Consider the following 14,730-nt stretch of genomic DNA (forward strand, 5'->3'; position numbering starts at 1 on the left):
CTCTCTCCCTCTCTCCCTCTCTCCCTCTCTCTCTCTCTCTCTCTCTCTCTCTCTCTCTCTCTATCTCTCTCTCTCTCTCTCTCTCTCTCTCTCTCTCTCTCTCTCTCTCTCTCTCTCTCTCTCTCTCTCTCTCTCTCTCTCTCTCTCTCTCTCTCTCTCTCTCTCTCTCCCCTCTCTCCCCCCTCTCTCTCTCCCCCTCTCTCCCTCTCATATATTCACTCACTCACTCACTTACTCACTCACCCATGTATTTTCCTGTGCATCGCAAATCTGAAATTTTCCTCTGTTCTCGCAGTAACAAGATGGAGGTGTCAGCGGAGCAGGTGGAGCAGGCGGTGGTGGAGTTCTACCGGGACCCAGTTGCCAAGAGTGGCCTTAACACATGGCTCATGCAGGCCCAGCACTCCCGCCACTCCTGGACCTTTGCGTGGCCTCTTCTAGACCCCAGGAAGGTAAGGAGGCCTAGGCTAGACACCGGAGAATATGATTTACAGAGCGTGAGGCAGGTGATTTCGCTTTGACTGGTGTTTTTGGTTAGATTGATCCATTTTATAAGGCCATTGTCAAACTTGGGTTATAGCCATACAGTATATAGATATTTAGATTTATGGAAAGGTGAATGTTATCCTTTAATGTCTTCTGTTTCATTCCTGTTTTACTTTATTTGTGTGTGATTACCTTTTTCTTGTTTCAGCCGGAAGAAGTACAGTTCTTCGCAGGAAACACAGTATACATGAAGGTGTCGAGATATTGGCATGAAGTCCCCAAGGAAGAATATGAGCCCCTTAAAATCAAGATCCTTAACCTTATAGCGCAGTATAGCAATTCTAAAGTCATTCTAAATAGATTAGTCAAATCTGTAAGTAATCTTATTTGTCTTTCTTTTCGTATTTGTTGTTTATTTTCTATAGTATTTTTTTAAATTTTCAGTTTGAATATTACTGCTTTATAGGCCATTGTATGCTATTTCAGTTATTGATATATTGATCAATGATTTTGCACATGCTTACATTCATACTTAATTATCTTAATTATCATACTTATTTTTTAAAAGGATTTAATTTCTTTATGCTAATTGATCAATTTATTTATCTATTTACAGTTAGGGGCATATGTCATCCACACTATCCAGCATGATTGGACTACCGCCATACAGGACATTATTACCATGTTCGACCCAGGAACGGTGCCAGGCATTGAACCTTCCACAGCACTGAATCTTCTTTTTAGTATACTTACTATAATACCTGAGGAGGTATGTGCCATATTTTTTAAGTTTATTTGTTTATTGTAAAACTGTGAAATGACTTTACTTTTAGTGAAATCTGTTTATTGTGTATTGTTCCCAGTTGCTTAGGAAGTTAAGCTGAAAGCTGTTTATGTTTTATTTGTATTTCAGTCTTCTCTTGTTTGTATGTGTATACTGTATATATATATTTCCTCTTGACTTTCAGTTGGAAACTATGCAAGAAGCAATGAGTATCAATAGTAAAGACAAGCAGGTAATAACAGCAGCTGTTAGAAATAGCCATCAGTCAGGTAAGTGTGCAATCACTCTCTCCTCCTCTGTTTGTGTATTTTTCTACCTATTTTCTTTTTTTTTTTTTTGTACTTTTGAATTAACGGTATACAAAATGATTATAGTTATAACATCATTATTTTATTCTGATTGTTAACAGTGAAGATTGTAGTGTCAGTAGTACTATTTTTTTTCTAGTATCAAAGTTCTATTATGAATGTGTCTTGTCATAGGTTTTTTATCAACAGTCAGTATCTTTCCTTTCTACATTTATTTTTTCTCATGCAGTGCTGAGTTTGATCTCCCAAGTGATGCAAGCTGGACAGATCAGCAATGTGATAAAGGAAGTAGTGCTCAAGACTTTGAATGCATGGCTCAAGCTCTCCTTGCCACTCTCTGAGACCAGAGACCTACTTGTGGCGTTAATACCTTACTCCAATTACGCTCTCTTGTGTGAAGTGAGTCTTTTGGATGAGATCTTCAGAAATATTTGTCTTAATTGATGTTTCCAAAGAGATAATGGTTTTGGATTACTGGAAATTAATATTTAAAAAATCATTTCAGCCTGTCATGGATGCACTAAGAACTGCAGTGACTGATGTTGGTACTTATAACATCCCCAACACAGTGATGGACTTTGTCACACAGATGTTACGGTTGAGGCCTGTGCTGGAGGAGGCTCAGCATGCAAATGATGAGGTAAAACTGACTGTATTATAATTTTTTTTTTTTTTTTTTTTTTACAGAATTACTTTCCCAATAGGCTGATTAAATATTTGTAACCAGTATGGAGATACGAGTATCTTTTAAGTTATTTGTAGTACTCCACTACAGAATGTGCTACTTCGTTTTCAGAATACAGCATCGTTGGTGTACAGTTTGTTTACCTCTGTAGTTGAATGCCATTCTCGGCTATTGCTACAATGTGCCCTTCAAGCAGAGCACCAGGCAACGGTGGTGCAGGTAGTTGCACTTTTACTCCAGTGTGCGGCTACCCCTGGCCAGTACCCTACCGACGAGACTACCTCTAACATTCCCTTCGCTGTTTGGTTTACCATTCAGGTAAGTGCAGGATTTGATGCAAATAATGGGATATGCTTGTCTATAATGGATTTGACATATATGATAATATGCTTCTCTGAAATACTTTTTACATGTTTGGAAGCTGTGATCTAGTATTGATTAGTTGTAATTAATTTCAGGATGATATTATGACATTTGAGGGAGAGCAGCAGGCAGAATTGCTTCAGCTCTTCCAGCCAGTGTACCTGAAATTGGTGGATACCTTCATCCAGAAATCCCTGCTGCCTCCAGATAATGCTCTGTCCGCAGAGGAGAAGGAAATGTTCCGTTGTTACAGACAAGACATCTGTGATACCTATGTGAGTGTTGGAAGAGCAGATAAATGTTTTTTTTAGTATCATATATGTTAGTCTAAATATATGGGAACATATTAGGATTAACAACAGGGCTTGATATATGTACCAGGAGGATAAGTAAATGTAGCTTGATTTTGTTATGATTTTGTTGCATCTGTGGCAGGCTTATATGAGGCTTGGACAGCAGCAAACTAACTGGATTTTAAACAAATGAAATGTTGAATAATATTTTAGGTTATAAAAAAGGGAGTAGAAGGAAATCATTGCAAATAATTGAAAAGGAGCAAAGGATTTGAAATGTATAATGGATAATATTTACATATTATTGATTTTTTTTTCTTTCCTACAGATGTATGCATATTATGTATTAAGAGGAGATATGCTGAGTCATTTAGAAGTTCATCTTAAGGATGCTGTAGTTAAAATGCAGAGTGACCCCACTGACTGGCGGTACTTGGAGGCAGTCCTGCATGCATACTCCTCTGTAGCTGAAACTGTTGCTGAAACAGATAACTTTTATGTGCCACGCTTCATTCAGAGTATACCTCAGATACCATTCTCTGATAATATTCAACTAATATCTGTGGCATTAACAACGCTAGGTTAGTTACCAATGCTTTTTAAGATTGTTTTCTTCACATATCTCTGCTTACATGTATTTAATAGCTTTATTCATATATATGGTTATGGATTGATTGTCATTTTTATTAATGACATTCTCATCTTGAAGAAATGAGTCCTGTGTCCAAGGTTGTATTAATGCTTGCTAATTTCAACAGGAGCATATGCGGATTGGCTGAACTACCACCAAGATCACATGCACCACGTTATTCCCCTCATGGTGGAAGGACTTGTAAATGCCTCTCTTGTTGGGGCTGCCTCCCAAGCCCTCAGGGACCTTACGTTAGAGTGCCCTCTCACCATATCTCCCTTCTCACAACCCATCTTGACAAGCTGTCAGGTTAGATGCTGTGCTGCTGCGTGATGTGTTTTGTTCATTGATTGTATTAGAAGCAGTTTTGTTCATGCTTCTGAGAGAAGTCATTTAAAAAATGTTTCAGAAATGTTGAAAGTGAAAGTGCTTGTAGGAAGTTACTGAAATTGTATGCAAGAATCCCCTTCTAATTTACTCCACTTTCCTCAACAGAGAGCACTGGAGCAGAGCCGACTTGACAGTGCTGAGACAGAGCGAATCATGACCATCATCAGCCGAGTGCTCTCTGTGGGCAAGGACCAGCCCACTATCATGACCTACCTCAATGCTACCCTCACTCCCTACATCTCACGTCTTAGTCAGCTAAAGGATCTCATGGTGAGTAATGGGTTTTGAACTAGAAAAGCAGAGGTTTAAATGCATAACAGGCATTGTAGGGGTTTCTGATGGGTTGATGAAGGTATGTATGATTTGATAGGCACTAATTGTATGACCAATCAAGATTCTGGGAAAGACATTCACCCACAACTTCATTGGATCTGGATGATGTGGACTTCTTGTCAGAAAAATTAGGTTATTGGATGGGTGACATAACTCATCATGGAAAAATGTGGCAGTTAGGCAGGTTGAAGAGGCTCATTTGCAAGCTCCTGCAGGATTTCTCCACCTGTCTATAAGGATTTGCATATCAGCTGTGAGCCATGCTTGGAAAAGGACCATCTCCAGGGAGGACACTATGTCCACTTGCAGGAATCTATTCCTGCCTGTCATTACTGCCAACGCAAGGGTGTATTATGAAAATTTTATTATATGAAAATAGTTGTAGTGTAAACTAGCTGTATATATATTATGGAGTCTGGTCTGATGAAGCATTATTAATGACAAGAAACTCAGGAAGCATTAAAAACTCTTTTACCAAAAAGAGATAATAGCATTGTGAAGAGGCAAGCAATCTTGCTATATTGCATGAAAGTTCAGGTGGACTAGGCCTACAAGCCACATATCTTTAGAAGTCTGCGCCCAGATAAACCTATTTTACAGATTTTGATTCAAGTGTGAGCTGAACTGCAAGGCACCCGGACCTAATAAGTTACTCAAAGTGATAGCCAAGAAATAGTTGGTTAGAAATGATGTTTGTGCAAACAGAAAGCATTGCAGTAAATAATGGAAGTTTGTCTCTTGTCATGGAAGATGACATGGAAGAATTTAAGGGGATAAAGAGTATGGATAATGACTTGTGTGAACAGTTAAGTAAAATTAGGGATTTCAAAAGTACTGTGAACTCTGGTAACACATGGTTGTAGAAAAACAAAAAATTATTGAGATAGTATGTTTTTTTTTTGTTGTTTTTTTTTCAAGTATAATTTTATTTTAACCTTTGATGGAAATGTCAGTTTGGTGTAATGCTAATCCCCTCCCCATAAAAACATGCAAGCCTTAGAACCACTGAAAAGTTCTGGCCATAGAAGTTAGTAAGTGATATAAAGAAATGGTTTATATTGCTTTGTAAGCTGAAGAAAATTATCAAGAAACACCATACCTAACTAATTATGAAACAAAATCTCAGTTATAATGGGAAAAAAATTAACTTAAATTTTTTGTTGGTATTGTTGATGTGGCTTTGGACTTTTAATAGACACAGAATTAGATGACTTGCTGAAAGTATTTTTTATACAGAGTTATTATTATTATTATTTTTTTTTTAAGATACAGAAGATACTTTTTTTCTTCTTCTCTTCTTAACCTCTATGATCTGGATGACATAACCATCAGGTCATAAAGGATTTTGGTTTGAGAGGTAGGTGATGTAAACATGCTGCCATGGAAAAAATTGGCTCAGAGCCAAGTGATGGGAACATACTGTCATGAGCATTTTGGCAGAAGGTTGAGGTTATGGGAATGACTCTCCGTGAGTGCACAAAGTTCTTGGAGGCCAATTAGACTCAGTGGGTATTTAAGAAATTTCTTTTGCATTATTTCCATCAAGGAGGCCTCCTACTCAGGATAGTATTCATACCCACCATGGCAGCTGGCACAGGTTGTATTGCAGTAAATTGAATATTAAAAAAAAAAATGATAACCAAAATATCATATATTAGTTTTATTATTGCATAGAGTTAGGGACTACCTAGATGGATGATATGAAATCTGTACAAGGAAAGCTATTTGGATAAAACTAATCATAGGACAATTATAGACATTGGAAAATGGCAAAAAAAACTAAAATTGCTTATGCAGAAAGAGAAAATAACTTTGCAGAGAGGAGGCATGGAGTCTTGTCACTGCACATGAGTGTTCATGTGCACCCAGCTTACAAGTTGCACAATTGTCAGAGTGGCTGCTAAAATAAGGTCATTTCCCTGACTTTGGGCCAAGTACAGTTGGTGAAATACCTGAATCCAAGGAGTTAATAACCAATGCTTGTGCACAATAAGAATATTTTGTGAATGGTAAAGATGGAATTAATTTTGTTTTTTATATAGAATGTTCAAATTCTTATAATTGTGTGCCTCTTTACATTCTTTACATTAATTTTGCTTATTTTCATACCAAAATGAAATTGTATTTGCTCAAGTACATAGTTATCTGTGTAGAATATATTTTTAATGTAGATTTCTTTTGAGAGATGTAATGGAGGTAGATAAGAATTAAAGGCCAAGAAGACTTTCTCTGGCCTTCAGCATTCTCTTAAAAACAAAGTACAAAGTCACCCCATATAGTCCAGAACCACTGAGTTGATTAGAGATTTTCATTTTGTCTGCATTTCACTGCTTGTCAGAAGTCATCTCGCTCTCCCCAGCAGTCGCCCAATTCCAGGGTTGCCGTTAAACAACACAGCTCTGGTGATAAGGGAACTGAAGTTTTCATTTAGCAAGTTTACCCATGTCAAGCTTCTGGGTTATTTTGGTTTACACATTTCAGTGATGAGTAATAATATAAAAACCTCCCAAAGCATGTGAAGTCGTCCCAGTTCTGAAATGATTCTGATTAATTGGATTTTCACATTCGTATTCTTATTTGCCTTTTTGTTAATATTCCCCCACCCCATTAATCATGCAGTAAGAATTGCATAATTTTTCCTGTGATATTTACATTCTGAGTGAGATGTTTCCTTAAAAAGAGGTTCTGTACTATGTGCTGTGTACATTCTAACAAAGGTGAATAATGGTCTAATGCTCCTATGTTTTTAATGAAAGTGACATAGGAGTACAAGGGAGTTGATTCTGTGCCCTTTGCCCATACAGGGGAGTGGTCTTTCTCGAGAGCAACACAATGAACTGGTCTCCCTCCTAAAACTCCTGTCCTGTATGTCTCGGCATCTCAACCTCAACAACTCAGCTGTGGAGGAAGATGACGATGAAGATGGAACCACAAGAAGACATTCCCAAGTATTATTATTTTCTTTTATTTATTCATATTATTTACATATATACATATATTATGTACATGTATTATGTACATGTATTATTTACATATATTATGCATACATTATATATACATATATATATATACACATATATATATACACATATATATATATATATATATATATATATATATATATATATATATATATATATATATATATATATATGTATACATATATGTATACATATATATATATATATATATATATATATATATATATACACACATATAAAAAATAAACATATGTATATGTATATATGTAAGTATATGTTATATATATATATATTTATGTGCATACCTTTATGTATATATATGTATACATTTGTATGTATATATGTGCATATATATGAATATATATGTGCATATATATATGAATATATATGTGCATATATATATGAATATATATGTGTATATATATGTGAATATTATATATATATATATATATATATATATATATATATATATGTATATATATGTATATATATATATATGTATATATATGTATATATATATATATATATTTATATATATATATATATATAAATATATATATATATATATATATTATATATAGTATATATATTATGTATATATTATATATATATTATATATATTATGTATATATTATATATATTGTATATATGTTGTATATATTATATATTATATATTATATATATTTATATATATATGTATATGGTAGAAAAACCCACAATGTAAAACTAGATTTATTGAAAAATGAGATGAGATTTCAATAAAACTAGTTTTTACATTGTGGGTTTTTCTACCATAGTATCAATATGGTACTATTTTCTCCTTTCATATATGCATATATTATATATATATATATATATATATATATATATATTATATAATGTATTTGTTATATATTATATATATTTATATTATATGTATTCATTAATATATATATATATATATATATATATATATATATATATATATATATGTATATATATACATAAAAAATATAATATGTATATTATATGTATATATATATTATTTGTTATATATTATATATGTATATGTATATATATATAATATATATATATATATATATATATATATATATATATATAATGTATATATTATATATATATATATATATATGTATATATTTTGTATATATATGTATATATTGTATATATTATCTGTATATATATATATATATATATATATATATATATATATATATATAGATAAAGGTCTGTTCTTGTCATTTGATATGCTGTATCAATATCATAATATATAATTGAGTGTTTCCCCTGCATAGACGACTTATCATATCTAGTAAGTCCATAATTCTCATTTTTTAAATATTTTTGTGATTCTAAATTTTCTGTAATACAATAATCGCCTCAATTTTCTCATTACAGCTTGTCATTCTGTTTGGTCGAGAGGGTAATCAAGAGGCCAACATGGGTGTCCTGCTACGGATGGTGACGACAACTACACTGAACCGAGCCTCGACCGACCTCTGGGCCCACACAGATGCGGTCCATGGCTGCCTCACACTGCTCACCGCCTCCTTCAAGAAAACTCCAAACCTTGTCTCAGCTCACCACAATCATGTTGCTCCACTGTTCCACCTAGGCAAGGGAGTTTTTGCCTTTCAGTTCTGTGATCATCACGTTGGGGTCTTTGCTAGCTAGGTTTGATTTTTTGCATAAATGGTAGCAGAATGGCTGGGAATCTGATGTTGAAATCCAGTCTATGGCTTGTTCATCAGTATTAACCCCTTCATGACGGGTCATGTCTCTAGACGTCATAACAAACCGATTGAAATGTGGCGTGCGGCTGTACGCTGCTGCGGCGCGCCTAAGCGCTACGAGGCGGAGATTCAGCTTGATGTACCAAGCTCCCGTGCTCAAAGTTGGCGAGTTGCCATTGATCGCCAGAGCTATGTTTTTATTTTTAGTTTTCTTCACCCGTCACCAAGGGATTAACCTAAGGGACAAATTGTACACATGATGTGCGTATTATGTGTATTATGATTCATGTGTGAACCGCCATACTTTTTTTTGTTTAACCCAATCGCCCCGGTTGGGAAGAATAGATGCCCTGCCCACTAATACAAGTTTATTTATTGTATTTACACATTGACAGCTGTACAAGTATTTCGTCACCAAGAAGTCATTTATTAGTCCTACTTATCTCACCTGTTTACCTTTTTCCTCGACTCTTGGAAAGTGTCTTTTGCATCATCTCATTGTCTTAAATGTTATTGAGATTTTAATAACACTTTAATAATCATAACATCATTAACAATAATAACAGTATCAATATCAGCTGTATTAATAAGAAAAACATATTATCCCTCCAATTCAAGGAATGGGGAAATCCGGATCAGTCACTTGGGCTACTGATAGACCCCTTGCCGGCTGAGCACATATGGAGCCGTCTGTATGTAACAACATTCACAAAAAAAAATATGGGGAACAGAACATAAATCGCGTGTGTGTGTGTGTGTGTGTGTGTGTGTGTGTGTGTGTGTGTGTGTGTGTGTGTGTGTGTGTGTGTGTGTGTGTGTGTGTGTGTGTGTGTGTGTGTGTGTGTGTGTGTGCGTGCGTGCGCGTGTGTGTGTGTGCGTGTGTGCGCGTGTGTGTGTGTGCGCGTGTGTGTGCGCGTGCGTGCACGCGTGTGTGCAATTTTGTGTGTGTGTATGCATTTACGTGTGTGTGTGTTTATGTGTTTTATTTATTTATTTATTTCCCTTATCTCTCAACACTATTTTGTATTATAGGTGTTGAAGCTCTAAAGCTACCAGAGGAAGGAACAGTGCGGAGTGCTGGACATTTCCTCTCTAGCTTCATTCTTCTTAGCCGCGATGCAAGTATTGGGTGCCTCCAGCCTGTGGTTGCGCATAACACAGAAACTCTTCTCCGAACGCTGATGTTCTGCATTTGTATGTATATTTCTTTTCCTCAGACAAGTTCTTTGTTTTCTCTGAGTCTAAAAGTCATTAACAGTAAAAACTGCCAACATAAAATTTGACTTAATGCCCCTCCAGTTACCATGCATCATGAACCAAGAATGTTCCAACTTCAATTAAATTTTATCCACGACTCTAGGTAACTCTCCACGACATAGCCTAAGCAGCTTCAGTGATGTTCTCAGCGCACTGTGCAAGATGTATGGGGATGACCTAACTCGCACCTTCAAGACACTTCAAGCTGATGAGTCATTCCTCTCTCCACGGGTCACAGCACAGCACAAGGAGGAGTTTGCCAAAAAAGTGTTGAAGTGAGTGGTTCCTTCTCTGTTTGTCAGTATAATTGAGCTGGAGTTGGGTACTAAAATAATGAATTCTAGGATTTCTGCCATGTCATGTGTGCACTCTCTGTGAGTTTGGCTACAGCATGCCCATTTAAATTTAGCTTATTGATTGTATTTAGATACAGATGGATTCACAAGGCACCAATTTACCTGTTTACTCCTATCCTTGATTGTGGTATTATTTCACTTTGTTTTATTTTGCTAATAGTGTTGATAAGAAAACTAATAATTATGATATTAAACCCTACAACTTAGATGATGTGATCATCAAGCCATGAAAAAAATATAGCTTGAGGGCCAGGTGACATAGAAATGGCATCATGGGAAAAGTTGGCTGAGGGCCAGGGTGACAGGAACATGCCATTGTGAGAATTTCGCTGAAGGCTGGAGTAACAGGCATGACTCCCCAGGAGTGCACAAAGCTTTTGGAAGGTGATTAGACTCTGTGGGTATTTAGTAAGGGGCTCTTGCATTATTTCCATTGATGAATGAGTGTGGAATTTATCATCTTTGAGCAATGACTGGAAGAATACCAACTCCAGGAAGGATGCTTTTCCCATGCTCTGGATCCTGTTCCTTCCTGCTGTGACCAGCAGCGCAGGTTGAATTACAGAAATTGTATATTACACAAAAATGAAATAACAAAATGTAACTTATTGTTGTTATTATTGCATTGAGTTATGGACTACCTAGAGAGGTGATATGGAGTCTGTGCAAGAGAAACAATCAATTACCATCTGGAACAGCATAACAAATGACAAATATAGATTTTGGAAGATAGCAAAAATGTTAAAATATGCCAGTGCAGAAAAAGAGAAAATAACAGGGGAGGCATGGAGTTCATGTACATCCAGCTTAAAAACTGCACACATTGGCCTCTCAAGTAAACCCAATACCTGGATTTTGGACCTTGTGCAGGCAGCAATGCACCTGGAACCAAGGGGCTATGATAATAAAACATCAATAATGATGACATAAAAAGAAATCCCTGATTCAGTATATGCAAAACATAACTTTGTTGACTTTTCTTCTCTACTTCATATATGAAAGAGGATCAAGGGCAGTTGTGTGGTCATTGTCTTTAGGAAAGTGCAGGTTGTGATGGAAATTGCAATTGGTACTCCAGTTACTTCTTTTTTAACATGTATAATTGCATATCTGTACTTTAAAACAATGTGATTTTTAGAGATAATTAGGGAGTCTAATATCCTTGAGTAATTATTACATTTCCCAGAACACATTAGGTAGTTGTGTGACACTGTTATTTTCTTTTGCAGGAACAGAGGCAGCAAGCGCAGGATTCTAGAGGCAGTTACTGATTTAGCTCTGATTGGAAGAGGTTTGGCTGGGACTGACTACGGGGCTCAGACTCGAGGCTTCCACTGACTATAGGCTGTCCCTTTGCATCTCAGAAAATGAGCACCTTCTTCAAGCAGCTTAAGCCAGAGTAGGATTGTTTGGCTCAGGAGTATGCATCTTGTGTAAAGGTCAACCAAATGCATTGAGATGGAGGGCAGCAATCACTTCAGCAGCTATGGTGTTAACTCTTCTTTCTTCCGTCTTGCTGACATTCACTCTCCACCCTCTGATATTTTATTTTTGATCTTATATTGTCTCTCATGGTTGTTTCTTTCCTCATAGCTGTCAGCTTAGAGAAGGAAAGGTGTATAGTGTATACATGTAATTAAGGCATCCCACTATCCCAGTTATTATCATTGGCATGGAATGCTTCTGAGAAGATCTTCCTTGGCCAGTCTGAAGAAGAAAAATATTTTTGACAATCTGTCCAATATGGCGTTGATCACTGTATTTGACGCGGATTGTTATAGAAACGGAAGTGGAAATATTAAGATATCTCTTTTTCCTCATCACTTTACAGAGCTTTGAATGTTATATATTCCAAAGCAGGACATAGTAATTTTTGCACATAAAACTAGATATTTATTTTTGTTGTCAGATCAATACAGTGTAGATTCCATGTGGCAAAAAGTAATGCCTCCCACAGTATTATCCTTGTGTGTGTGTGCATTTCCCCACGTATAGTATATAGAGTGGGACAATTTATCAGGCTCGCTTGCAAACCCAGCTGAGCTTCGGATGCATGTTATATCCCTCTGGTCATCCTGAAGTGCGAGCCCTGCGATGGACAGAAATATGAAACGATTCCTAATTGTGAATGCTGCGACCTTGCATCAGGGTTAAGTAGCAAAGGGTACAAGCCTCGTTAGAAAAGAACAACAGTGATAAATTTTACCATTGGTTTACAATCATAACATCAAGCATCATAATCTCCATTCCACTTCTCTTGTATCTTTGTATGTGCCGATATACTTGTTTATATTCCACAGTCTACTGGTTTTAATTGAAACTTACTGTAAATAACTGTATGATCAGTTTTTGTAAAAATAGAAAAGCATAAAAGAGGTTAAAATATAGATTGTTAGGGGTTACTTTTGAGATATATGTAAAAACATGGGCTAATTCAAAGTGTGAATAATTTTGTTTTTACTCAGCAATTACTTTTTTTATTTAAATTTATGATAATCCAAGTCCATAATTGGTTTATGAATTGGAAACTTCCTGAGGTGTCAAAAAATCAACTAATAATTTTTTTGATATGTGTTAATTTCTCTGCCATAATGGCTTTCTGTTAAGATAAATTGAATCATGTAAAGACTCTTATTGTTTTACAAAGTATGTAAATTGTAATATTGTTAAATTGTCAAGAAAAGTAATCTTGTTAGTCTTCTGTTACTATGTATAGTTTGGGTTATCAGTTTAACTTGAGAAAGGTTTCATAATTCTTACCTACCCCATTGGAGGACAGCAGCAAAGGTTATTGTTTCACTCGTGACTCAACGATTTGTCAGAGCTAATTAGAACCTACCAATACAAACAAGAGAGAGAAAACAAAATGGTATTCAGTAAGAAAATTTGTACAGAGACCTCTTTGTCTTCAGTATATTGTATCATATTTTTTGTGTATTTTATCTTAATGTTTTCTTATTTTTATTATTATAGTAGAGGAAAAGGTGATACCATGAGTATTATGAATCAAAGACTCCAGGGTTTGTAATAATGTTTCAGACTTAACAATTTTTTTTATATGGTTTTAGAATCGGTAGTGTTGAACATGAACATATATACATAATTATATATACTGGATATATATACAGTGTAAGGCATGAAAAAGTTGTTATTATTTGTTAAAAAAAATCTTTTGGAAAGATACAGGTGATATTATACTTAACCAGTTTGAATAGGCTTCTAAGGGAGTTGTGATGTTGTACAAATATTTGATTCTCCACTTTAAAATACAGTCCTAAGTATATTTTAGTCCTTACCATAAGCAGCCCTCGCATACCCATACCTTTGTCAGTCTAAATGTGTTTTTTTCTTCAATCTGTTGCACAGTTTTTGCAGTTTGCCTCCTTCCATGCCCACACTTTTTCTGTACCTGTCATTTGCATTGCATTTTCCCCGAGACTGACGGAGGTTCCAGTACTCAGTACTTTCCTCTTTTTATCCCAAAGATTTTATGGAGAATCATTTGTACACATGACAAGTCTTTTATTGGGATCGAGGGTGACTTCTGATGCCCCAGTTTGCTAAGCGATGTAGACATTTTGAAGATATATATTTTTTGGCAATAACAGAATTTATGATCTCCCTCCAAGAAAATATTTGTGATGTTTTAACTATTAAAAGATTTTTTTTACTTCTATGACTTTTGTTCACATCATTAATTTTATTATTTGCCTCTTTTAACTGTTCTTCCTGTTCTTCCTCTTCTTTCTTGTCTCCTTTTGTTTCTTCTCTCTCTTTTTTCCTTTTTACTTGCTTCTCCATCATTTTCTCTTCTTTCTCCTTCTTCTTCTTCCTTCTCCTTCTTCTTCCTTCCTTCCTTCCTTCCTTCCTTCCTTCCTTCCTTCCTTCCTTCCTTCCTTCCTTCCTTCCTTCCTTCCTTCCTTCCTTCCTTCCTTCCTCCCTCCCTCCCTCCCTCCCTCCCTCCCTCCCTCCCTCCCTCCCTCCCTCCCTCCCTCCCTCCCTCCCTGCCTCTTCCTCCTCCTCCACTTCCTCCTCCTCCACTTTCTTCTCCTCCACTTCCTCCTCCTCCACTTCCTCCTCCTCCACTTCCTCCTCCTCCACTTCCATCTCCACCTCCACCTCCTCCTCCT

The 14,730-nt window shown here is 35.9% G+C and overlaps 1 protein-coding gene across 1 annotated transcript in view; it reads left to right on the forward strand.

The window, feature by feature from the left end:
• The window catches only part of LOC125038998 (importin-13-like), a 43,147-nt gene extending 28,876 nt beyond the window's left edge, over nucleotides 1–14,271 (forward strand). The window contains exons 2-17 of the mRNA XM_047632716.1: nucleotides 296–452; nucleotides 695–859; nucleotides 1,103–1,255; nucleotides 1,455–1,539; nucleotides 1,808–1,977; nucleotides 2,084–2,218; nucleotides 2,375–2,581; nucleotides 2,722–2,901; nucleotides 3,248–3,500; nucleotides 3,678–3,859; nucleotides 4,046–4,210; nucleotides 7,078–7,242; nucleotides 8,629–8,869; nucleotides 10,020–10,181; nucleotides 10,348–10,519; nucleotides 11,830–14,271. Of these exons, the coding sequence (XP_047488672.1) occupies nucleotides 296–452; nucleotides 695–859; nucleotides 1,103–1,255; nucleotides 1,455–1,539; nucleotides 1,808–1,977; nucleotides 2,084–2,218; nucleotides 2,375–2,581; nucleotides 2,722–2,901; nucleotides 3,248–3,500; nucleotides 3,678–3,859; nucleotides 4,046–4,210; nucleotides 7,078–7,242; nucleotides 8,629–8,869; nucleotides 10,020–10,181; nucleotides 10,348–10,519; nucleotides 11,830–11,938 (2,701 nt within the window). The 3' untranslated portion in view covers nucleotides 11,939–14,271. The remainder of the gene's footprint in view (nucleotides 1–295; nucleotides 453–694; nucleotides 860–1,102; nucleotides 1,256–1,454; nucleotides 1,540–1,807; nucleotides 1,978–2,083; nucleotides 2,219–2,374; nucleotides 2,582–2,721; nucleotides 2,902–3,247; nucleotides 3,501–3,677; nucleotides 3,860–4,045; nucleotides 4,211–7,077; nucleotides 7,243–8,628; nucleotides 8,870–10,019; nucleotides 10,182–10,347; nucleotides 10,520–11,829) is intronic.
• The last annotated feature ends 459 nt before the right edge of the window (nucleotides 14,272–14,730 follow it).

This window comes from Penaeus chinensis, chromosome 26 (genome assembly GCF_019202785.1).
Source record: "Penaeus chinensis breed Huanghai No. 1 chromosome 26, ASM1920278v2, whole genome shotgun sequence".
Taxonomy (NCBI): domain Eukaryota; kingdom Metazoa; phylum Arthropoda; class Malacostraca; order Decapoda; family Penaeidae; genus Penaeus; species Penaeus chinensis.